This window comes from Lycorma delicatula, chromosome 1, assembly GCF_047948215.1.
Source record: "Lycorma delicatula isolate Av1 chromosome 1, ASM4794821v1, whole genome shotgun sequence".
Lineage (NCBI taxonomy): Eukaryota > Metazoa > Arthropoda > Insecta > Hemiptera > Fulgoridae > Lycorma > Lycorma delicatula.
Window position 1 is genome coordinate 193,875,964 of NC_134455.1, and position 24,928 is coordinate 193,900,891.

The following is a 24,928-nucleotide window of genomic DNA, read 5'->3' on the forward strand; positions in this document are numbered from 1 at the left end:
CATTCATGCTTCAGAAGTAAATTAATTGTGTTTAAGTGATTATAATATCAAACTGTGTCCTTTAAATTGAAGAAATGTCAAGCAGATTAAACCGAAGAAATGTCAATGTTAAGTATATTGCTACTTACCGCTTATTAATGAGAATCTTAAAATACAGAAAAGATATTAGTTACTGGCTATGAAATACATTATGCTACCATGGATTGACAATTATAAATCACATGATATGTAAGATGTTATTCTTCAACCTACCAATAATTATCCTGAATAAAGATAAAATAAATCTATAAATGACTTCACACGGTCACAAATTACTATAAGATTAGGCAGAAAGTGGTAATAAATGATAAATAACATCATAAGCACAATTTTTTTGACAGAGGCTTGATATACGATAACTTATAACTGATCAGTTTAACCAAGTGATAATGAATGATTTTATTTATTTATTTATTTAGCGTATGGCACCAAAACATAACACCAATTACAGTCAAAATTACAAACAAAGATTTAACAAACTAATATATGCTACTGATTCTGGAGTCGCCATCAGGAAATCTTCATAAGCTGTCCCTAGGGCAAACTTCTGTGATGTGTCTGACAGTTTGATTTTCACCACACTCACAAAGGGGCGTTGGTGTTTTACCTCATTTATACAGGAAATAGGCGCACCTATCATGCTGAGTCCGTATAATGAATGATAATAACATAGCATACGCACAAATATTTGACAGAGGCTTCACACTTCATAATGAAAAAATATTTTGATGTTCATGCTATTACATTATTCAAATACAATGTAATTTATATACACTATAAACATTTCCAGCTAGTGATTTTTTTTTTGTTGAATTATTGAATTGTATATCTGCTTTATTTATTTCAATATACAGGATTAACATACTTCTCTGTGTAAATGTTGGCTAGATATAATTAGAAATCATACGCAGGAAACATATGTTTATAATGTATTAAAGTGTTTTAATTTGTATCATGCTAATTTCTTACTGTAACTCTTGTTGCAATATAGATTTTGTAGCTTCATGACAGTAATTATAATTAAGGTTAACTATGATACAAAGAGATTACACTATTTCTGTTTCATGAGAAAATAAGAAATTTAACATGAAGCTGTCTATGAGTTCATTCAATCTTTGATATCATTTTTAAAGTTTATGACTGTGATTCTGTAAGCATCATTGCTAAAAATAGAAATTTTAATCCAAAAACACTGATGGACAATAATATGCACATGGCTTATAATACTAACAAAAGTGCTGTTTATCTTTTGAACTTGTCAAAAATTACTGGCAATGTCAGTTTGAAGAACATATATGAAAGAGTAAAAAACTTGATAAAAGTTACTATATTAACTTTTGTCCAAAAATGCAAAACCACCTTTTCAATACAAAGATGCACTGCAGTTAATGAAAAACAAGGGCTTTCAGGAATAATGGCATTTTAAACAATACATCCCTTTTAGATTGACAAAAATGTATGATTTTCTCAATATATATTCTACTTCAAACCTTGACATTTATGCTAGTATGTAATCGTAATATTAGTTTCGTACCTTATAATAATTTTTATAATTTTTTATGATTTTTACATATAGATAACATAAAAATTTCAGTACCATTTGATTTACTGTATATTGCAGTCCCATGTAAAAATGGTCAACAACAGTAAAAAGTGGTCAAAAATTGGTTGTTTAGTTTATTGATATATTATAAGTGAATATAGATTGACATTTCCAGTGAGCTGTATTTGAATTGCCAATAAAGAAATTCATAATGTAAATGAAATTTTTTTTCAACTCCCAAGATTTAGCTACTTTTTATTAATAAATATACTGACAGTTAGATTTATAGAAAATATTGTACTGTTATCAGGATTCAGAATAAAGTCCTATACAGCATTTAAACTCAATATAAGATTAAAATTATTACAGTGTGTGAGCACAAGACCTGCTTAAAATACATGCTTTATTTTGAAACAGCTCAGTTGAACTTACAACTCTTCCTCTTGGCTAAGGAAGGAATGTAAAATTTAAGAATTCAAGACAATTTCACTTACTAATGAAAATACTGAAGCACAATTTATTGTTTGTAGGGACTCTAAAGTAAACCTAAGATACAATCTTCTTGTCAACTCTCAAGGTAAAGGCCATTAACACTTCAGTATTTTCTTTAAAAAGAAAAATGATTGGATCCTACAAATCCTACAACACTAAAAAGGGGAAAAATTTAATTTTTCTCTCTTGAATGTACACTGACAATCCAGTATAGCAAGTTTAATAAATCAGAAGTTATCCATTTTATAACAAAACAAAATCGGCCGCAGACATAAACCAATAATTTTTTTTTTAATTTTGGATCAAACTGAAATAAGTTGAATATTATAATTTAAATCTTTAAACCAAGGTATAAATATTATTAGAGAAATTTTCTAGACCTCAATATTTCATGGTTTGTAAGAAGAAACTGTGGAGAGGATGTTAAAGTAGGTCTTGAAAGGGGTAGAACTATCTTATCACCAAAGACAGAGACAGAAAAATATTAATTAGATCATTATAGTTATAAGAAACTGGCATGTGTTAATAATTTAAAAAAATTATGATAATTGTTAGGAACAAAAAGCAACTGTTTTTTTACATTGTAAAAACAAGTGTATTACAGAATTTTTAAATTCTTAGAATACAAAATTATTTCAATTTTTTATTAAAATTGAATAGTTACTTTAGTTTGTTATATTTTTAATTTGTTTTAATATTAATCTGAACAAATATTTTTCTCTCAAACTAAAGTTATTTTCATAACTTTTTTGTGTAAATTTTATTATATTTTTAAAACTTTTCTTTATATTGCGATAAACAAAAATAATTGACAAATTTACCTGGTATCCCCGATTCAGTTCTTATAACTGAAATATGCATGTACCTCAGTTGTACAAAAATACGTAAATGTGATATTTATCTATACACATTAGGGTTAACTGTATTAGTAAGTGACTGAGATTCATAATTAATAATGATAATTAATTTAAATAAACATGTTATAATCTGTGAATTTTTATAGTCTGTGAATGATTATCCTGTAATATTCACTACTTCATTTAATTATATTAATTCTTCATGACAGTTAAACAAATATTTGCCCATCAACAAAAATTTGTCATTTGGCACTGTTGTTAGATCAGTAATAACGAAAATTAGAATGCTGTTTTACTTTGTACGCAATTTAAGTCAGGAATTCTTTTTAGTTTTTACTATGCCCAAAATAATTAAGCTACATACATATAATTAGCTCATAGTCTATAGGAAACCATAGCTTTTGTCTATTAGAAAATACTAAATGTACAGACATGTGTACTGCAATACATATAAAAGAATGAAATTTTTTTATAGTCATATAATCATTAGAATACTTGTCAAATATACTTACTACAAATTTGTAATATTCAGACTGCTGATTACTTAAAAAATTATAATTTGATTTTTACTTCCTGTGAAAACAGCAAATACTCTTTTAGTGGTTTTTTATACAATATTAAATAAAAACTATTAGTTTATAACAGTACAGTTTGGTATTTCACATACAAAAAAAAATTTCAAAATATAAAAATTCTTATTTAGTACATCATCAAAACTTATCCAAATGGAATTTTTTTGCCAATTAAACATTCAATTTCAATAACCTACAGTTGTCAGCCTTATATAAGTAATACATATCAACTCAGTAGTATAAATATTAAATTTCTTCTGTAAAGTAAAATCATGAAACTGATTAATAAAAACACGTAAAATAAAAAATTAAAATAAAATTTTAGCAACTAAAAAAATTAAATTTTATATATACATTAAAATAAAACAGTATTATTTATTTAATCAACAATTTTTTCATACAAAAACACCACAGTGCTAGCAGACATCATTAACTTCAGTTATTGTATCAATATTATTTTAATTTAATGAATGAAAAATAATATTAAAAATATTATAATATGAAAAAGTAATATAATAATATATTTAATAATACAAAATAAATAAAAATGTTTACAATTATTATTATTTTAATCATAAAATTTAATAGTTATTACTTTTTAGATTATTTGCAAATACCAACAATTTTTTTCATTAATAAAAACGTAAAACAACATGTATTTAGATTTTTAGTATCTAACACATATTTAGATCAGATTGATTTGTAAAGAAAGCGAAGCTACAGAACGAAACAAAATGAAAAGTACATAGTCTACTCTCATGCTTGATTTAGAAAATGGAATAAGTGATATGGATTCACTGCTAGGAAAGAAATCCTATTTGAAAGTGAATAAACATAGAACAAAGATGACAAAAAAAAATGCAACAGAAAACCTTATTATAATGAAAAGTGAAATGTTAATATAGTTGAATAATTGTATATTTAGGCAGTGAAAGGTAAATGGATGGACAAAGTAAACAAGATATCAAAAGCAAACTACCACAATCCTGGAAAGCTTTTAAGCAAAAAAAAAACCTGCTGGTACCAAACATATATTTAGAATAAAATAGAAATTATTAACTGTTGCATTTTATGGTAGCAAAACATGGACAATACAACAGAAAAAACCAAATAAGTAAAAGGCTTTAAAAATTGTATTGCAGGATAACATTGAAAATTACGTAGGTTGAAAGAATATGAAATGAAGAAGTTTTAGGTGAATAGGAGAAAAGAAAAGTTTGCAGCAGAAAACTATAAAAATAAGGTGCAGTCATAAATTAATGGCATCTAGGGTAGGTGAATCCATTCTAGGAGATACTAATAAAGATAAAATACACATCAAACCAGCCAAACATCAAATGAAAAGAATGATATAATATTTGAATAAAAGAAAACTAATAAAACATAAATACTCGTAGCTATAAAAAAGAAACTCAAGAGCTTACTTTTACTTAAGGCCAACATTCAACAAATAATAGATAAGATCACTACTGTTCAGGTAAACTACTGTACAGTATTGATTTTATCTATTCAATTCAACAGCTATCTGCTGTAAACAAATTGCTGCAGTACAACTTAAGCTGCTAAAAGTTACGGATAATTAATTATATGATACTAATAGATAGAACAATGTTACTGATTTCAATAATCTACAAACAATTATAAGTCAGAATGACAAGTCAATGTGATGATTTGATACTAATCTTTTACCTTTAAATACCGTTAACACTGAATGTTGAACAAGGCATATCACAATCAACACTAAAAAAGTGAGAACATGAATTATGAATGAAGTGACAGAGAAGCTAATATAAAGTTATCACATATATCCTACAAGAAATGAATTGAATAGATCAAAATTAAGACTTCATTCACAATCTGGTAAATTGCAGTTTTCATAAACAAATTTTAAATAAGTACTGGTAAGGTGGTAAACTGCTGAATATTATCTGATGGTTCCAAAACAACTGGAAAATTTCAGGGCATAGTATCCTGAAAAATGATGGTGGAAATTATGGATAAGATGTTAATGCTGAATAAACTTTTCATAATTCATTAATTCCCATATGCCAATGTGTTAAATTCAGTTCCCTTACACGCTGATGATATTTAATGGTCAGTGACAATAGAAATATCTCTTAAATATGAGCATGCAACAAGTATGTAAAAAATCTGGAAGCATTCTCTATGTATTCTCCTAGAGTTTTATATTTTTAAAAGAGCTTTTAAGAAGGAAGACTAAATTTTTTTTTAATGTAAGTAGTAATGGTGATGATAAAAGTGGACCCTCGTATTACATTACTTCATTCCATGTTTCTCATTAATATGGTCAATTTTCCATAAAAAAATATTAGTGAGTAATATTTAACTGTATGTAAGACAGTTTGAACAGCTCATTTCTCTAAAGATGATTTTTTTTTTTTTATTAAATTAACGTACCCAGAATTTTAATAATAAACAAAATAAACAAGAAATGAAAAAATATGGGAGCATACAGAAAAACCATGAAATCGTTTATAGTAAGTCCATTCAACCCCTAAGTTCATCAATTTTACAATACTCAGTAAAGAATTTGATAAATATTATCTGGAAATAAATAAACAAGACTAGCCAGAAATGAGCTGATCTCAATACTTCATAATCCAATTTTTACATACTTATATAATTCAGCCTCTTGCACTTAACTCACAGCCACCACTATCAATTTCATGTAAGCAGATTCACAGAAAGATGTACACAGTTACTTGGTTTAATAAAAACTGAACATTAATAATATTTACATTTACTTTTAAACCATAAATTGATGGAAAAAAAGAAATGTTCATTCATAAACTAAATTTCCTCACATGTGTGTAGCATTTTTGTTTTGGATAAATTATTGAAACAACACCTGTAAATAGTAATTAAAATTCACTAATTCATATCAATAAGGCTACTTAAAAACAGAACTGCTTATGTTATTGCAGATGAGTCTCTCTTTAAATCAGATGAAGTTAACTTACAATCATTTTTCCATTCATTATCAGAGTATTGCTAAAGATAATGATAACGAAAGCAAAAAATAATGAAATACTTTCATTATTTTTTGCTTATGATGACTATCTTCAATACGCTTTTTTATCATCTCAGAATATCATGATTCAATATGGTGAAAGAAATATCACCAGAGATAAAAAGTAGTATGCACTGCAACTTTTGTTATTCCTACTTATTCTTGACAGACATATCAGATTACTATATTTACAAGCTAATGAGGTTATGTGTTTATGATAATGAAGAAATGTAATAAACCTACATGGTCCGAGTAAAAAATAAATGATAGGAAAGCATTCACGGTTCACTATTTCAGTTTTAATAGGGAAATATAAAAGCAATAAAATAAAACTCATTGAAACTTTTACTTGTTTCTGCAGAACAACAGCACAATCATTATCAAAGGAGTCAGCTCATTTTCATGATATTTTTGACACATCAAAATTAAATTTATGATGTTAGCACGATTCTACAAATCTTTTTTAAAATACAATTCCTGGAGTATCAGATGGTCAACTTACTAGTTGACCTGAAAACTGTACAGTATTACATCTTCCACAGATAAGAGAGGAAAAAAGTTATTTCCTGGAAAAAGATATTTTTTTAATTTCCAGCGTATACTTAATACTATCTATTATATAAGAATCCACATAAAAAATTTAGTAATGAAGTTTGAGGAATCGGTGAAATGAGAAAAAATAATACATAATATATATTTTATAAAGTTTTAAAAAGTGAGCACACAACTTAGCCAGTAATAAGTTCATCATGAAATACGAAAGAACAAATATTCAGCGAGGATAAAAAAGTGTAATGACAGAAAGAAGGAAATGAAGATGTGAAATGAAAAGCTGCCTGGTACTTTCTTCAAAATGTAGTTTTTTATAGTAAAAATCCAACTATTGAACTAAGATATTTATATTGTATTAATTCAGTTCACATTTATAGGATATATGCTAAAAAAACTGTAGACTATATCACATGTCTGGAAGAAATTTGAAAATATCTTCATCATAACTAACTTTAATTTATGAAGTATTAAGAACAGGAACAACATAGATATAAAACAGATAATTTAGTTCATCAGTTCAGATTATTAGTTAAGTATTTTCAGTTGTCTACATTTTCATGCAATCAAGTAAAATATTTCGTTGATTTTAATCAAATGTTAAACTCTTTTTAAAGAATGTTCACAAAAGTTTTCTTAATATTTAGGTTTGCAATGTATAAAAATTACTTTTTTCTCAATTTAGTTTATAATACCATTTTTCCATTGATTTACATAGGCATAATCAGTACTACATCACTGCTTTTTGTAAAAAAAATTCAGTAAAATAAGATCATATTGCTTGGAGCTATCATCTTCAGGCTTTGATTGTTATTAGGCAATCTACACTCTTAAGGATGATAACTGAAAACTATTTTATTAAGGTATTAAAATGCTGAACTTTTAAATATTTTGGTCATATTGAATTCAAATTCATATTGAGTTCAAAGTACACACTTTTCAACTGATTATTCAATAGAAAATTGAGGGATGATAGAGTGAAAGATAGAGAAGGACTTCATAATGCAATACTATGAAACGTTGTCTACATATTAATTCAACTATTTTGAATAGCAGTTGATGGAATGAGATTTGTTTCAATGATAACCAACTTGAATGAGAAGATATTACAATAAGAAAAAGGGAAATAAAATGTGACCACTAGATATTTCTCTATCAAAACATAAATAATAGGGAATGTGACATTTTCAATTAATTCCATGAATGGTTAAACGTTCAAGAAAATAAAAAATGTTAAATACTTGTTACTTTTGTGTAACACCTGTTATATTATATGAAACCAACACAAAAAACAAAACTACTATATTTCAACATAAAAAAAATAATATTTTCACAATTTCTCATAGCATTTTAAAACTAACCTATAAGGATTTTTGGATATGTAATACAAATAGAAATCATATTTATTTGATGAACCGCTTTGAGATGTTACTTGGAAGATGAAAAGAATTATAGTTGAAAATATCAGTTACCACTATCAATACATATTTTTCATCAAATTATTATTAAATATTAAAATTAAAATAAAAATTTTTTTTTCTAAATAATGGTTATGTTACACTCCAATTAAAAAATATCTTAACCGCGCTTAAAAAACAGCAATTTTTTTCTAAAAATTTAACAACTATTATTAACACTAATGATACATTATATTTTTATTATTTTTCACCTACAAAAGGCCTAGAAGATGAGGATATTTATGTTTCATCTTGAAATCAGTATACATCATATAAATTTTCTAAAATAATTCTCTACGAAAAAGAGAAAAGTCTCTAAGAATTCTCTACTAAGAGAAAATAATATCAAGTCTAACATCTCGTAACAAGTCAATAAAACAAAAATGATAATTAACCCAATTTAAACTAGACAAAAGTTCTCTTTCATTTTTTTAACCATTAAAATGGATATATATACACCATGAGCCTTATGATTGATAGCAGCCAAATGTTAAAACACTTTATATTACTTCATAATTTCTATTCATGCTAGCACTATGGATTTTGCCTAATATGAGGCACTATGCAAATCACTGAATCAGCACCCCCCTGATAGATTCAGGTCTCCTATGTCAAGCAGCGTATCATCTCGGCGAGGTCTGTGCTGCACTTCTGGTTCTAAATCTTTATTTTGAGTTCCCATTAGATTCATCCTGGAAATTTCAGAAGGCCGATGCTGAAGTTCAACTTGATGATTAGCAATGCACTTCTTGGAAACATTTAGAAGGGGTTCAGGACGAGGCAGTGGTTGCGGATCTGGACGAATATCATTAGCAAGAGCTTCTCTTAAGCCCTCACCTCCATCACACTGGGGAGCAGCACCAAGACACACCAGTAAAGGGTCAAGATCTCTTGGGAGTGTGAATTGACGTAATCTTGTAGCCTCTGTTGGTAATGTTTCCCAAGAGCATCCAGGTAAAAGAACAGACACGACACGACATGAAGGACCTGGCACAGCTAACATCAAGCGCAATTGATTTAGAGCAATTCTATCCAAATGTAAATATGGATTACATTTGTGAGGTTCAGCAGATTTTGGACCAGCTGGAGATGCAAACACCAAGATGAAATCTGCCTGCCTGAACGCTTCTCTGTACCACTTTGTTGGATCCTATCAAAAATGTAAAAATTCAATAATTTTACATACAGATAGAAATTTCTCAATTCAGTTGTACCTCACCATCCTTGGTTTTGCTGGCTGAGGACTGATTTATGTGGACCTATATATCCACACTAGAACTTAACCCCCCCCCCCCTTAACTTAACCCCTTGTAAAATGAAATTATTTAGCACTTTCGTTACTTAAGACTTTTTTGTTTTGAAAACATATTATTTATTAATGATGTTTATCAATAACTAATGCATTACTGCCTTAAAAAACAAAAATGAATCACTACTGTATATTATAAAGTAAAAATTGAACAGAAAGCTAAACAACTAATAAGTTGTCATTGTCAGTGAACCCCTAACAACTGGGGGTTTTTGTGACTTAATGTTCTATATTTATTATTCTCAAATAATAATTTTTTATTGTCCATATCTATGATTTGTTTCAAATGAATATGCTTTCTGTATTCATCTAATGTTGCTCAAGAATGCTATGTATGTGATAAATTTTCAATATTAATTTGTATATAGTTCAGATTGTTTTTTTTAACTATTCATAATTAAAAAAAATTAAAATCAAAGCAATTCAATTAAAAAAAAAAAAAAATTAACATTCTTATACACTTTTTAACTCTACTTAATGTTTAAGCTTATCATTAAGTTTGTTTTAATCAGTTTTATATTAAATTTATAATTATTATTTTTTTTAATGCATACGTCTGCATTTATTAAATAAGTTAAATTATATAATTTTACTTTTTTGTAAAATAAAATTATTTTAGCACTTTTGTTACTTAGGATTCTCCTTTGTGCAGAAAATATATTATTTATTTTAATATTTGCCTGAAGATTCAGTCTCTGGTTCTGTGCATACAGTTGGTTCAAAAAAACACGTTAACCATGTTGGTGAGGTACAACTGTATTTTGAAGACAAAATATTTTCTGTGGTTTAATAGTTCCAGAATACTGGAAAATAAATATAACACAATCTTACTTTATAAAAACTGAAGTAAAATACTAATATCTCATTAGCAATTGATACAATGTAATCGACAAATTATAAAACACATATCAGGAAATTAATGCTATTCTAGGGAAAACATGAAAATATTGCAACCAAGCACACTCTGAAATAATTACTTTTTTAAACTCAACAATTTTTACACTTTTTCAATTTATTTTTTTTTAAACTGATAGTATCTTTAAAGCTTTCTTTTTAATAATTATAACCATATGATATATATATATATATATATATATTACTTATATAATTAAAAAGTAATATATACAAATATCACAAAAATGCTGGTGGCATATGGACCTCTTTAATTATATTTTTTTTAAATACTGAAATATAGTCATTTTACATTAAAATTATTTTTCCTTAACCAGTAATTTCAAAACAATAATTTAAGGGGTCTACTGAAACTTCACAAGATAGAAGAGCTTGGTCTAGAGATTATGTAACAAACCACATCGGACCTAAGTAATGCAATGATATAAAAAATTTGTTTGTATATGAATTTTTTACTTAAACTAGGCAAAGAAATACATTACGTTATACAAAGAAGTATATAAAGCAGTTATTATGTCTTGAAGTGTTTATGATATATTAGAAAGTTTCTTTTAGCCTGCCACTTTCTCTACACAAATATTTAAAAATAAGTTTTTGGTGTACCTTAACTTATTCAGCTAAGCCAAACTAATTTTGAAACTAATCCAATGTAGCACAAATGCTGGACTTTTAACACAGAACAAATCATGGATTTTATACTGGTAAGAAGCATGTGTTTCATAAACACATGTGTTCATGCTATGTGTTTAATAAACACATAGCAGATAATTCACAATACACAATTACATACGAAGGGCCTGCTGATAACCCTACATTATTAAATTAATGCTATCAAAACAAATAAAGTGAAGGTAAAACAAGAACTGATAACAGCTTGAGAAACTGTCATTAAAATGAACTGTAGCTGATACTTATAACTTTAGGTTAAATGCATATAACAAGAGACTGTTAAATTTTCCTAAATATTTTCAGAGTAAATGCTGGGTGATTCAAAAAGGACTTCACAACTTCACAACGTAAGATAACTTACAGATTCGGTTGAGGTATCATTTCACAGCAAAACACATAAAGTTTTCCTGCAGGTTTTGCTCAAATTTTTATGAAGTTCATTAGTACTGAATTCAGTCACCAGTGTTGTTAAAAATGGATACATTTGCTGATGTGGTACATGCTTGCTGGGTTTTGTGGTTTCACGATTTGCACTCAGCAACTGCAGTTCAACGTAATTTTCATAGACAGTTTGGTAGAGAGCCTCCTAGTAGGCATTCAATTTACTCTGGGCACCAAACCTTCACTGAGACAGATTTTCTGCTAACCATACAAAATCACCAGGATACCCACACGTCCCTGAAGCTGTTGTGGAACAATTCTGAGAAAGCTTTACATGTAGTCTAAAGAAACCAACTCAACTTGTGTCATGACTGGAATTTCTCAAACGACTGTTTGGTGCACATTACATAAACAATTGTATTTGAGGCCACACAAACTAACCATAGTTCAACACATTACAGATGATGACAAGGTTGCTCAGCTGCTGTTTTCTGTGGAAATAATTGGTGACAATGATACATTTTTAGACAATGTAATTTTTAGTGATTAGTGAAAGTTTCGCATCAGTGGCAAAGTGAACACCCATAATTGCCAAATATAGGGTAGTGAAAATCCTATATTTCACATTCATGATCGCACTAAGGTCAATGTATTTTTGTGCTCTAAGCAAACAAAGACTGTACAGCGCTTTTATTCTTCCAAGAGGCAACAGTAAATATTATCATTTTTCTGCACATGCTTCAAAATGTTCCAATTCTTCAGTTATACAATGATGACCAAGATGGATGCCATTACTATCAGCAAGACAGGACACCACATCACTACCACCTAAAATTCTGAGATTTAGATTTAAATTCTGATTTTCAGATCAGTGATTAGTTGTCAGTGGATTGGTCTAATTGCATGGCCACCTAACTCCCCAGATTTGACTCTGCTGGATTTTTTCTTGTGCAGTTTCATTAAAGATCAGGTTTATGCACCATCTTTGTCTGCTGATTTTGTTGAACTAAGTCTTCAAATTAACACCACAGCTGCAGAGGTAATGCTCGGAAGTGCTGGCTACAATCTGGAATAAAATCGACTTCCAGTGGGATGTATGTCTCAATGCAAATGGAAGCTATATCGAACCAAAGTGAATGTTGGGTGACAAACTTGATGTGTCTTTCTATAAAATGAGACCTCAACCGTATCTGTAAGTTATCTCAGTAATTTTTTATAAGCTTTTAAATTTGAGAAGTCCTTTTTCAATTGATTCCATATAATAAGTTTACTCAGAACAATTAAAAAATATTACATCCATAGATTTAAAAATAAGCATATTTTAATGAATTCATAGATAGATTATAATGAAGCTATTTTGTTTAAATCAGCAATGTCCCTATTATTATAAACAATGTCACTCTTATTTAATATTATGTCATGAATTGATAATTTAATCCAATTCAATGACATTAAACTTTTGAAAAACAACACAACTATTTCAAATTTTTAACTTTTATGTTTTCACACTAGTTCATTTAATTTTTACAAATTTATTTTTCAATAATATTACTGGTGATGTAAATATATATTTTTTTAAAATAAATCTGCAATAAAATAAGAATATATCACTAATGTAAGAATCTCCCTTAAATCTTTAATTCTTCAGTGAATTCATTAATTATACAAAATCAAGCAGTAATATTTATAAGATCATATGTGTGTGTGTATATACATATATATAAAACACAGAAGTCCCATGAAAAACTGGATATAATTCAGGAATGCATTCTATAAATCAAGTTAAATAAAAAATTTTCATATAAGTGCAAACATGGTTCGCTCTTGAGTTGCAGTTACAGAAAAACTTTCCCCTAATTTCTGCTTCAAATATAAAATGTTATTACACTAAAATAAATGTAACATAAACTCCAGTGCAAAATTTAAGCCTATTTCTTAGATTCACAACACACAAGATAAAAATTGTGGAAATATGACATGGGAATTTTGTGGCATATATTTTTAACTTAGATTTGAAGCTAGAACCTTCTAGATGAAGCCAGAGACACTATCACTTCCCTACAGAGGTAAGCCTGAAATCTTCATTTTATAAATCAATTAAAATTGTATGAAGTATGACACTGAAATTTTGGAGCATGTATTTCTAACACAGATTTGAAACCAGAGCCACTACACTTCTCCAAAGAGGTAAGCCTGAAATCTTCATTTTTAAATCTGTTACAATTTTTAGTTTGCTAAATTTAATTTATAGATAAAAATTTTGAAATATTTGTTTTTAATTTTTATCCAGCTAAATTTTATCAGCATTAAAATTCTCTAATATTTTGTTAAGAAGTATTGTTTCTTTAGTGGTATTAACAAATGCGTGTGGTCTTTAGTGGTTGTAATGGGTGTCAGACCATAAATTTTTCTTAACTACAATTTTCTCTGAAGCTGTTGATCCAGTTTTATAAACATAAAAAATGGTTATTTAAAATATCATAACACTTTTTTCCCAATAACCAGTGTCCATGAATTTTAATGTAATACACCATTAACCTTTAGAATAAAAATCTGTGCAAAAGTTTTCACCTGTGTAACTCAGAAATTAAGTGTTTTTGGAAATATGTTTACATGAAATTTATGTATGCACATATAGACTGGGACTCAAACAAACTTTAAGGAGAATTTTTTGCCTATTTGAAGATAATTATAATTTCCAGTTGATTTGTACATTCTTCAATTTGAACAAACTTATTAAGTTAAAGAAATCTGCTCGTCATTATTTATAAATAGATCATAATTTTTAATGGTGTTTCTCTGAAATTCTGCAAAATAATTTACTGTATCTAGTTGTTTTTTTGTGTTATTGTCATTAGTTTTTATCTTTTTCAAAATGTTTTGCATCTTATTACGAACGGAGGAAACAAAATTAAAAAATTATCTTAAAGTACAACTTATAAACAAGTTTATACAGGAAGGAATAAAAATTATAGTAGAGGAATTCTAATTTGTATCTGCTAATACTCAGATAACAATTTACAAAAAATCATGAATATATTTTGTAAAACTTGAATATATTATTTTCAATTGATATTAAAATTGAATATATTATTAAATAATTAAAACCCAGACTTTGATATACTGATTAAAACTATGAATTGTAATTATTTAAAATCATTCCATCCAAATTTATCCAATAATGGAATAATTTTTTGTGAAAAGGCTGAATATTTTGAAAAAGATCTACATTGGATTAGTTTCAAAAGTAGTATGGGTTGGCTGAATAAGTTCAGGTAGACAAATATTATTTTTAAATATTTGCAAGGAGAAAGTGGCAGGCTAAAAGAAACTTTCTGATATATCGGTATACACTTCAAGTCATAATAACCGCCTATGAGTAAAATATTTTTAATATTGATGGAAATGGACTATTATACAAATGTTTACCCTAAGAAAACTTCAACCCTTAAATGCAACAAAGTCAAAATCTGTTGAAAATTCCATTGTCTGGCTAACATTAAATACTTATTTCTTTAGTAAGAAGTTAGTAAAAAAGTAGCAACTATTTTGGACACTTTTGAAAATGAATCTTTCATTCAATTCAAATACTATTTTCATTCTAAGAAAAAATGTATATTAATAAAGAGAATAGTATAACACACCAAATCATTCACTCACCAACTAAAAATGCCTACTCTTTACTTGAACTTCTAAACTGCAACTCATAAACCACAGAATAAAAACGATTTTAACACTTGAACAGGAAATGAATATGAAAGAAAGTACTAGAAACGTTTGAAAATAACACTATGCAACATGATTTTCTATGTTTCTGTCATTTTTCATGTTCCTGAAGTATTTATTTGCATTGATTTCAGATCTGATTAGTTTTTTCTATCACGCATAGTATTTTTACAAATCAAGTGAACTCATTTTTTATTTAAATGTAAATTCCATAAGGGAACTATTATTGGGAGGAAGGGAAATTTTATTTTGGCAAGAGGAATTACACTTGTTACATCCAGCTGGCTGTTAGGTGGGAAATGTAGTTCATTGTTGAAATGCTACAGGACTGGAAAGTTATATTTGTGCTGTCATATGCAGTTTCTTTAGAAATGAGTTCCTGCAAGTGTTTGAATAACCCAAACATGTTCTGTTATATTTGTGGTAGCTATGTAATTGCTAAGCAAAGACAGACATTAGTTTTATTTGTGAGAAATGTTTATTACGCATACTTCAGCATAAAGCTTGGTGATGAACACAAAAGCTGGGTACCGCACAAGGTATGACATGCATGTGCTGAAGGATTGTGACTGTGGAAAAATGGTGTGAAAAAATCAATGCCTTTTGCAATCCCAATTGTTTGGAAGGAGCCACAAAATCATGTTAACAATTGTTATTTTTGTATAATAAACATTCAAGGTGATAAAACAAAAAGTAAGAAGGATACACAATATCCGAACATTCCTTCACCTTCACCCAAAGACCTGTTATGCATAGTGAATCTCTCCCTATCCCAGTTCCACCTCCAGTGAAGATGTGCCACAGGAGAGCAGCTCAGAAAATGAATGCAATAATGCTAATGATTACAAGCCGAAAGAAGATTCTGCACCAAAATTATTCAGTCAAAATGGATTTAATGATTTAACTAGGGCATCTGACAAAAGATGCCACCCAATTGCTTCGGTCAAGACTGAAAGCAAAAAATCTTCTACTACCCTTAGTTTTGTTCTCTTGGTATAGTACTAGAGATAAGGAATTAAAATTCTTTAAAGAAGACTCTATGGGTTTTTGTTGTGATACTGAGGGTTAATTGAGTTTTTTTAATGTTACTTACAATCCATGCTAGTGGAGGTTATTTATAGACCTGTTAAAACGTAGCCTCAAAGGTGTATTTTTACATAATGGAAATTTGTTTGGCTTGGAAATGCCCATTGCACATTCAGTACATCTCAAGAAGACATATGAAAATCTCAAAGCTCTGCTAAAATACATGAACTATGAAAAATATTCTTGGAGAATTTGTGGGGATTTAAAAGTTGTTGGTATGTTACTTGGTCAAAAATCCAGCTACACAAAAATGCTGTGTTTCATTTGTGAATGCGACAGCTGAGCCAAAGAGATCTGTACTTGTATGAAAATATTCTACATACATTAACGAACATGTCATATGATCTCCATTAAAATCTAATTGTACTTACATTGGACTTAACTACTTTTAATTAGTTCTTGGTTGTTGAACAACTCATTTGTAATTATCAAGTACAAATTGTAGCAAAGTTGTGGAGATATTGTATTTTACATTTTAATACATTAATAAATCAAATTTATCAATTATAAAATGTGAATCAACTTCCTAAAATAGTCAATGCAAGGGGGTAAAATGTGGGGGTGCCAAAGAGAAACCTTGCTGCTGAGTGTTATACAATCTAGTATTTCAGTCGTGCCAGAAACTATGATTTTTATTATTCTGGATGTCAAAAGGATTGTTAGTAGCTCTTATTAAACAAAATAATTAAGTAATTACATTACTTAACATATCAGTGAATTAAATGTTTTAAAGGAAAGATATAAATTAATGGCATTCATCTTGTATGCAGTCTATTGTGATGTTTTGTCTGTGATGTCTTGTATGAGTTTTACAAATTGCTATAAGTGATTACTAGGTGTTTTATGTAATTATATACATATATATATATATATATATATATATATTTTTTTTTTTGGTAGTGTTTGTTAATTTAATTTTTATTTTATTATATTACTTATTACATGCTGATAACTATAACACAGCCCTGGAACAATTATTAGTTTAATGATGGGATAGAAATTTAATTATCGTTCAACTTCAAAATGCTTTTGTTATCATTAACTATGGGCAATATAAATAACTTAAGGAATTTTTTTTTAATGAGTAAATAATTCCAAGTACACCTTTTTTAGGTAAAAATTAATTTGTACAATTTGATCTAATTGCTGAAATAATTTCTATATATGCCTTAAACTACCTTCTGAAAAATTATTAAAACGGGTTATAATAAAGAATGCTTACAGATATTAAAAACAGATAACTGATGGATGCAGCTGTAACTTGATGAAAATCCACTATAACAAAAGAAAATAAAATATGTTATTTTATTTTCAAAAAATTTATTTAAAAAAAGCCATATAATATATAATCTGTTTGTAACACCTGTGGAAGTTACTGCTTGTACCAAAACAGTTGTGATTTTTTAAATAAATTGTGTGGAAAACAAATAACATATTTTGTATATTTTCTTTTATTAAAAACAAAGCAATTAAGTATTATGGAACAACGAAAGAACTTGCACATTAATATTTAATAAAATGCTTTCAGCTACTGCTTTGACTGTTAGAGAAATTGATCACAGCAGATTTAATTATCAAAACATTCATTACCCATAGTAAAACCATAAAATAAACTCTAGATCAACAAAATAGATTGTTCTTACCATAAATAGCAGGATAAGGATTTACACTTTCTTTGACAATCTTCATTTTTTTTTTAAATTGTTAAGGAACAATTTACTAGCAAGTGAAAAAATTTTACCTAAATTGAAACTGAATGTTGGATGTCTCATGGGGCTCATAAGTACTACATATATATGGCCAAACACTTTTCTAAAAACATCTGAATCATTCACATCTTTATTTAGCTATACAACAGCTGGAATGAAAACTGCTCCAGGAAGAGTCAGTTAATTAGTCGCTGCAAATATTACAATTTTTGGAAAAAAATGAACTCCCTTTTTGATGCTTTACAAAAGTAGATAGTATAAAACTCACAATTCAGACAGCTGTGGTGTCACTTTAGAGAACAAGCATTTTGGAGGAAGTGTTGCGAATTTCTAAAAATATTTAAAAAATAAATGCCAGACATGAAAGGCCAGTAAGGTTTTAGGAGCTTTATTATTTCTATAAATGCTCTCTCTTTAGCTTTTGGAAAACTTACAATGTAAATGTACTCTTAACTTCTCGACTTGATCATGATTCTCTAGAAAAATTGTTTTTATCATAAGACAGTTGGAATGAAAATCCATCACCAAAAGTGTACCATAGCATGTTACAGCTTTGGTATATAAAATACGATAAATCTAACATTACTTCACCTTGCTCAGACTTAAGACAACATACTAGACTTAACACTTGATAAGGATACAATAAAAAATCTTATTTCCATTGGCAAAAAAAAGACTGTGACAAAGATAATGACAATATATTAGCACATTCAGACTCAACTGTCATAAATACAGAGAATAATCTAAAGGAAGTAACATCACAAACAAGTTTTCAGGTGCAATGCAAAGAAATGTTAAAAAGATTCAATGGAAGGACATTCTGGCTGACAGTAGTCTGTGAATTTAGCATCAAAAAAGATATAATAATTTTAAATAAAACATTTTCAACTATTAAATTAGATACGATATGTGGTTTAAAAGCTCCACCTGTAAAGAATGAAGAATTTTGAAAAAGAAAAACCTTTATACTAAAAAAAAAAAAACCTCTTGTCGCAGTTAAGTGCATCAGACAGGCAGATTTCCAGTTTTAGTTAAGAAAGGATGGTGCACTACTGTAATGATTTTTGAAAATAATATTGCTTTTGGTTTTTTTTTTTTTGTTTGTATTTTATGTTATGTTGTACTAATTCTTTTATATTATTATCAGGTACTGCATGTATTTTCCAATAAATACATTATAGTTGCATATTTGTCTAATTATTTATGTCTATTATTTATAAAAAATTAGATAGATATTAATGTTATGCAAATGTTATATCACAAATTTAAATAATATAATATTTCTTGATGAATCAATAAAAACTGAAGAGCTGATGAAGATGAAATATTTTATGAAAATGTTTTTAATTCTTCTACTCAGACAAACCATATCTTCATTAAAATTATATCAAAAAATTGGTCTCAGTTTTACAGAACATTGTCAGCAAGATGCTGAAGAATTCTTAATTGCTATTTTGTTATATCTCCAATTTTACATAATTCTACAAACATATTTAAAGAATGTTATGTTGTGGAATGGAAAAACTAAATGAATACCTGTTACATACCAATAGAATCAATTTTAACAATAAAAAGATATAATTTTTAAATCTGAACAATGAATATAATAATAGGGAAATGATACTAGACTGTCTGTTATGATGACAAACCACACATACAAGATCTCAAAAGAAAATTATATCTTACAGCACTATACTTATTGTACAATTAATACCAGAATATGATAATTTAGAATACGGTCTGATTAAAAAAAGGCATTTTTCCATGAAGAATAATATTTTGAAAGATAAGATTCAACTTTAAAACAAAAATATTTAAACTAAACACAGTAATGTTTCATCATGGAACTACTATTCATACTGGGCATTACACTTGCTGGTTAGGTTAGTAATGATGAATGGAATAAACTGGATGATTAATCTAAGAGTACTTATAAAACATTACCCAACCTTCTTAAAAATTCATATATATTTATGCTAAATAAAATATAGGGAGGAAAAAATAGTAGGAATCCGCAAACAGGTGGAATGGAATTTATCCATTAGGCTTATGAAAAATTCCATCTATGAAATAGAACTTCTATAAGTTAGTGTTAATTTCAAATGAAAAGTTCTTTTTAAATAATGCCATTACATATTGCTTTTTATTTTTTAGAATTTTTATTTTCATGTCAGTATCATGTATTTTTTATAATTCTGCGAGGTACTGTGTACTGTTCCAATAATACATTATATTTGTGTTTTTTCCTCCTTTTTACGTAGTTGGTGAGTTATGACTGCAATCGCTTAACACTGCTAATTGCCAACAACCTACTTTGATACTGTTACCAATAATTTGTGTGTTTTGGAGCTGTGCTCAAAAAAAGTAAAAGTTCAAATTGACCCAAAATGATTAAAACTTCAAAACTGATTTTTTGGATACCAATCTCTTTCCTTCATACCAGATTGCATTTTGGATTATTGTAAAACTAAAATACTATAATAAAACTAGCTTGCACCTGGTACTGCTAGCAAAATTTGATTTCAGCTACATACGAGGGCTGTCCAGAAAGTAACTTAGATTTTGAAATAAAAAACCAACCAAATAAAAAAAATAAATTTTATGATATACATTTGAATATCTTAAAATGTTTTTCTATATAGTCACCATTTAAACTGAGGCACTTATAATGATGCAGAAGTTTTTCAATTCCTTCTCTGTAGAAATCTGCCGCCTTAGATTTTTGGCATTCATCTTGCACAAAACAAGCTTCCCAGATACAATTTCAAGCAGCAAACTTCACAAAATTTGGGGAAAATGAAGCGAGAGTTCCGTAATCATAATGCGGTGATTTTCACAAGTTTTATTGTTGATTTTCATCATCAGTTCATCAGTCACAAGGCTAGGCCAACAACTGCGGTCCTCATCATGAACATTGGTGGGGCCACTTTTAAACTGAATGCACCACTGCCCCACTCCACCATCACTCATTATTCCATCTACATACACCTCACAAAGTTGGCGATGAATTTCAATTGGTTTGACTTTTTTGTCAGTAAAAACCTAATAACTGAATGCACCTCACAACTCACAGGATTTTCTATTAAAGTGCACATTCCAATAATTCACAACAAACAAAATTGAAAAATCACAGTCTACACACTATGACGGCTTGATGCATACGAGTGTAAAAACGTTTTAACTCCAAGATGGCTCTATCCCCACTCATCTCCACGCTAGGCACAAATGTAAGTTACTTTCTGGACCGCCCTCGTACTTGATGTTTTGGGAACATTGGGAAACCAGCTTGCACCTGGTGGTGCTCACAAAAATCAAATTTTGGCATTTTAACATGTCATCCTCCAAGTTACAACAAGAAAACCTTGAAAACTCAGTTACCCAAAAACTCAGTTTTTTGTCTCTAAATCAGATTGCTGTGAATCAATTTGATTGAAAGTCAATAGGGTTCTATTCCAAATAGGTTTACAACACTCCACCAAGTTTCGTCAAAACTAGTTAAGATTTTGATTCAGTAGAACAGGTAAAAAAATCTTATATACAATGTTTATAAAGACCATTTCAAGAATTCAGGGAATGGCCCCCTACATTTAAATAAATAAAAAAATATAAATAAACTGAAATAAATAAAAAATATTTATCACATATGTAATGCTTAGTTTACCATTTATTAGCTATTTGATATTTTTAACATAAAAATTTATTTCTCAGGAATCATTAATCGTGGCTGAAATTTTACACTACTAGGGTATCTAGAGGTTTATTTGCATAAAAATAATGAATCTGACCTCTAAATCCATTTAAAAATGGCAGCTATCTAAACCTTTTAATTGTTAATACTTTTGCAACCACTTTTTTATTTAAAAACATCTTTTATGACCACATAGGATCACGTTAGTCAGTCGATTATCCAAATCTCTTTGGAGGGACTGTTTGGGGCCTTGTAGTCTTCCCAGTACTTTTTTATATATTCCAATTTCCATACCCTTTCTGATGTTGAAAATGTTCATGTTGCGAGTTTCTTTCATGTAAGTGTGAAGCTAGTGTTTTTGACTTTGATCTTTTCGTTTAATTTTATCTTGTCTGTGGTGTAAGGCCAATTTCCTTCAGATCCTCTCTTATTTCTCTGATCGATCTGCATCTTATTTTTGTGTTTTTCAAGTCGAGATTGTACTGTACCAGCTGTTTCAGAAATTTTAAATCTTGCATCCTCATGATGTGACCAAAGAATCCTAATCTCCTCCTTACGCATGTTATCAGTGATGGGTTCTAACGTTGTACATGACTTTGTTGAGCACAACCCAGCATTGCCTATCTTTTTGATACAGTTTCTTCCAGTTCTACTTTTGTTTTTCTGGAGACTGTTGGTTTTTGATCGTTTGTTAAGGTGGATGAGTGTTTCTGTTCCATATACGGCTTCCTGGTTTTATAACTATATTGTTATTTTTATGTTTATGGATAGACATTTTTTACTATAAATGTACAACGTTAGTTTTTGTGTTAAGCTAGTTTGTTTGTTCTTGTCTGGATTGAGGTTTTTTCGTTTAAGTTGTTTGTTATTATTTCTCCGAGATATTTAAATTGGGTTACTATTTTGACTTAATAAAATTTGTGTTTACCAATTTTAATTGTGTTTGTTTTTGTCCATAATTTCTGTCTTTTCAAATGATATTTTGAAGCAAATTTTATTTGCAAAGTTTTGAAGTTCTAATATCTGTGTTTTAGCTTCGTCGATGTTGTTTGCTAGCAGTGCCAAGTCGTCAATGAAACCAAGGCAGGAAGCATTTTTTGAGCCATTCTCTCATTAATATTTCCAAAGCGCAGTTGAATAACAGCAGTGAGAGTCCATTGCTTAGCATAGTCCTGTTTTAATCTCAAAGAATTTTGAGAGTTCGCCTCTGAATTTCACTTCTGACTTAGTTTTTGTGAGGGTCAGTTTAATCACGTTTATTAATTTGGGATGTAGTCTGAGATGTTAGAATTTTTAGTACAGATTTTCTGTGGATGCAGTTGTTTGCTTTCTTGAAGTCTTCAAACATATCACCCATGTCTGCTTATTTTTCTGTTGTAATCCATTATTAGTTTTAAACTCATCATCTGGATCTTGATAGCTCCTGCAGGGTCTGAAACTTCCCTGATATTCTCCTAGTCCTTTCTCAAGTTGTAAACCGATCCTGTTGAGGATGGTTCTTGAATGAATTTTGTATGTTGTATCTAAGAGTGAAATTCCCCTGTAGTTGTTGGGGTCTGTTTTGTCCAGCAAATGGATGAAGACTGTTGTGGTAGTTGATCCAGATGTTGAAAACCTGTTGATGAAAGGAAATTTTTGCTGGTCTTCCATGTTTCCAGATCTCTACAAAGGTCTGATCTTCTCCCGCCACTTTGTAATTCTTCATCTCACCCAGTGCTTGATAACTTTACTTATTGTGGGTGGGGTAAATAACAACATCCAGTGATGCTGTTATTGGAGTGCTGATGTTCAAGTTCAGGAGTTCTATTGATTCTTCACAATTTAGGAGTTTCTTGAAATATTTAGCTAGGATTTTCACAGTCTTCATTGTTATGGGCCAGATTATGGTTTACATCCTTCATTAGTAAGGTATTTTTAGAGTTGTTTTTTGAAGGTTTTGTGAAGATTCTCAACTGCATTTTGTTGAATTCTTCTTCTATTGATTTCAGTGTCTTTATGGTCTTTTTATTTTCCTTAGAGTTCAGGTGGTTTCTTTTCTGTTTTATTGGATTTTGGAAGGATGTTTCTGATTTTTGGGATTGGTGTAATAGCCATGTTTGATGTCTCTTCTTCACTGTTTGGTGAATTTGCTGTTCCATCACTGATGCTTTTTTACAGGGTTTTATTGCAATCAATTTTTTTGCAATTTGTTTAAGATTGTTGACTAGATCTTTAAGTTCATCCATGATTGTTATTTTTTTGGTAATTTTCATTCGTTATTAGTTGGGTAGGGTCTATTTTTTCTTTTAGTTTTAGCAGATTGGTTTTGTTGCTTCCTTTGGGAAGGGAATTTAATTTTAATTTTGGCTACAAAGTGATCTAAGTTTGTGTCTACTACTCTGAAGACTTTTACGTTGTAGATATCTTCGTGATACTGTTTATCCATGAAGACATGATCTAGTTGTCATTCTCCTTTAGTGTAGTAGGGTGTTGTCAGGTTTTGAGGTTTAGCCCACCGGGTTGGTCTAGTAGTGAACTCGTCATCAAAAATCAGCTGATTTTGAAGTCAGGATTCTAAGGCTCAAATCCTAGTACAATACTAAATCGTGGATACTGGTGTTCTTTGGTGGTTGGATTTCAATTAACCCCACATCTCAGAATAGTCGACCTGAGACTGTACAAGGCTACACATTTACATCCATACATATCATCCTCATTCATGCTCTGAAGTAATACCTTACAGTGGCTCAGGAGGCTAAATATATATATATATATATATATATATATATATAGAGAGAGAGAGAGAGAGAGAGAGAGAGAGAGAGAGAGAGAGAGAGAGAGAGAGAGAGAGAGAGAGAGAGAGAGAGAGAAAGAGAAGAGATTTTGAGTTTTCTCTTGAAACATGTAGAAAAATGATATGTTTATGACA

The 24,928-nt window shown here is 29.0% G+C and overlaps 1 protein-coding gene across 1 annotated transcript in view; it reads right to left on the bottom strand.

Moving 5' to 3' along the window:
• Nucleotides 1–9,102: 9,102 nt before the first annotated feature.
• LOC142317737 (uncharacterized) overlaps nt 9,103–24,928 on the bottom strand; it is a 65,771-nt gene continuing 49,945 nt past the window's right edge. The window contains exons 10-11 of the mRNA XM_075354285.1: nt 17,846–17,898; nt 9,103–9,690 (exon numbers count right to left, since the gene is read on the bottom strand). Coding sequence (XP_075210400.1) covers nt 9,118–9,690; nt 17,846–17,898 — 626 coding nt within the window. The 3' untranslated portion in view covers nt 9,103–9,117. The remainder of the gene's footprint in view (nt 9,691–17,845; nt 17,899–24,928) is intronic.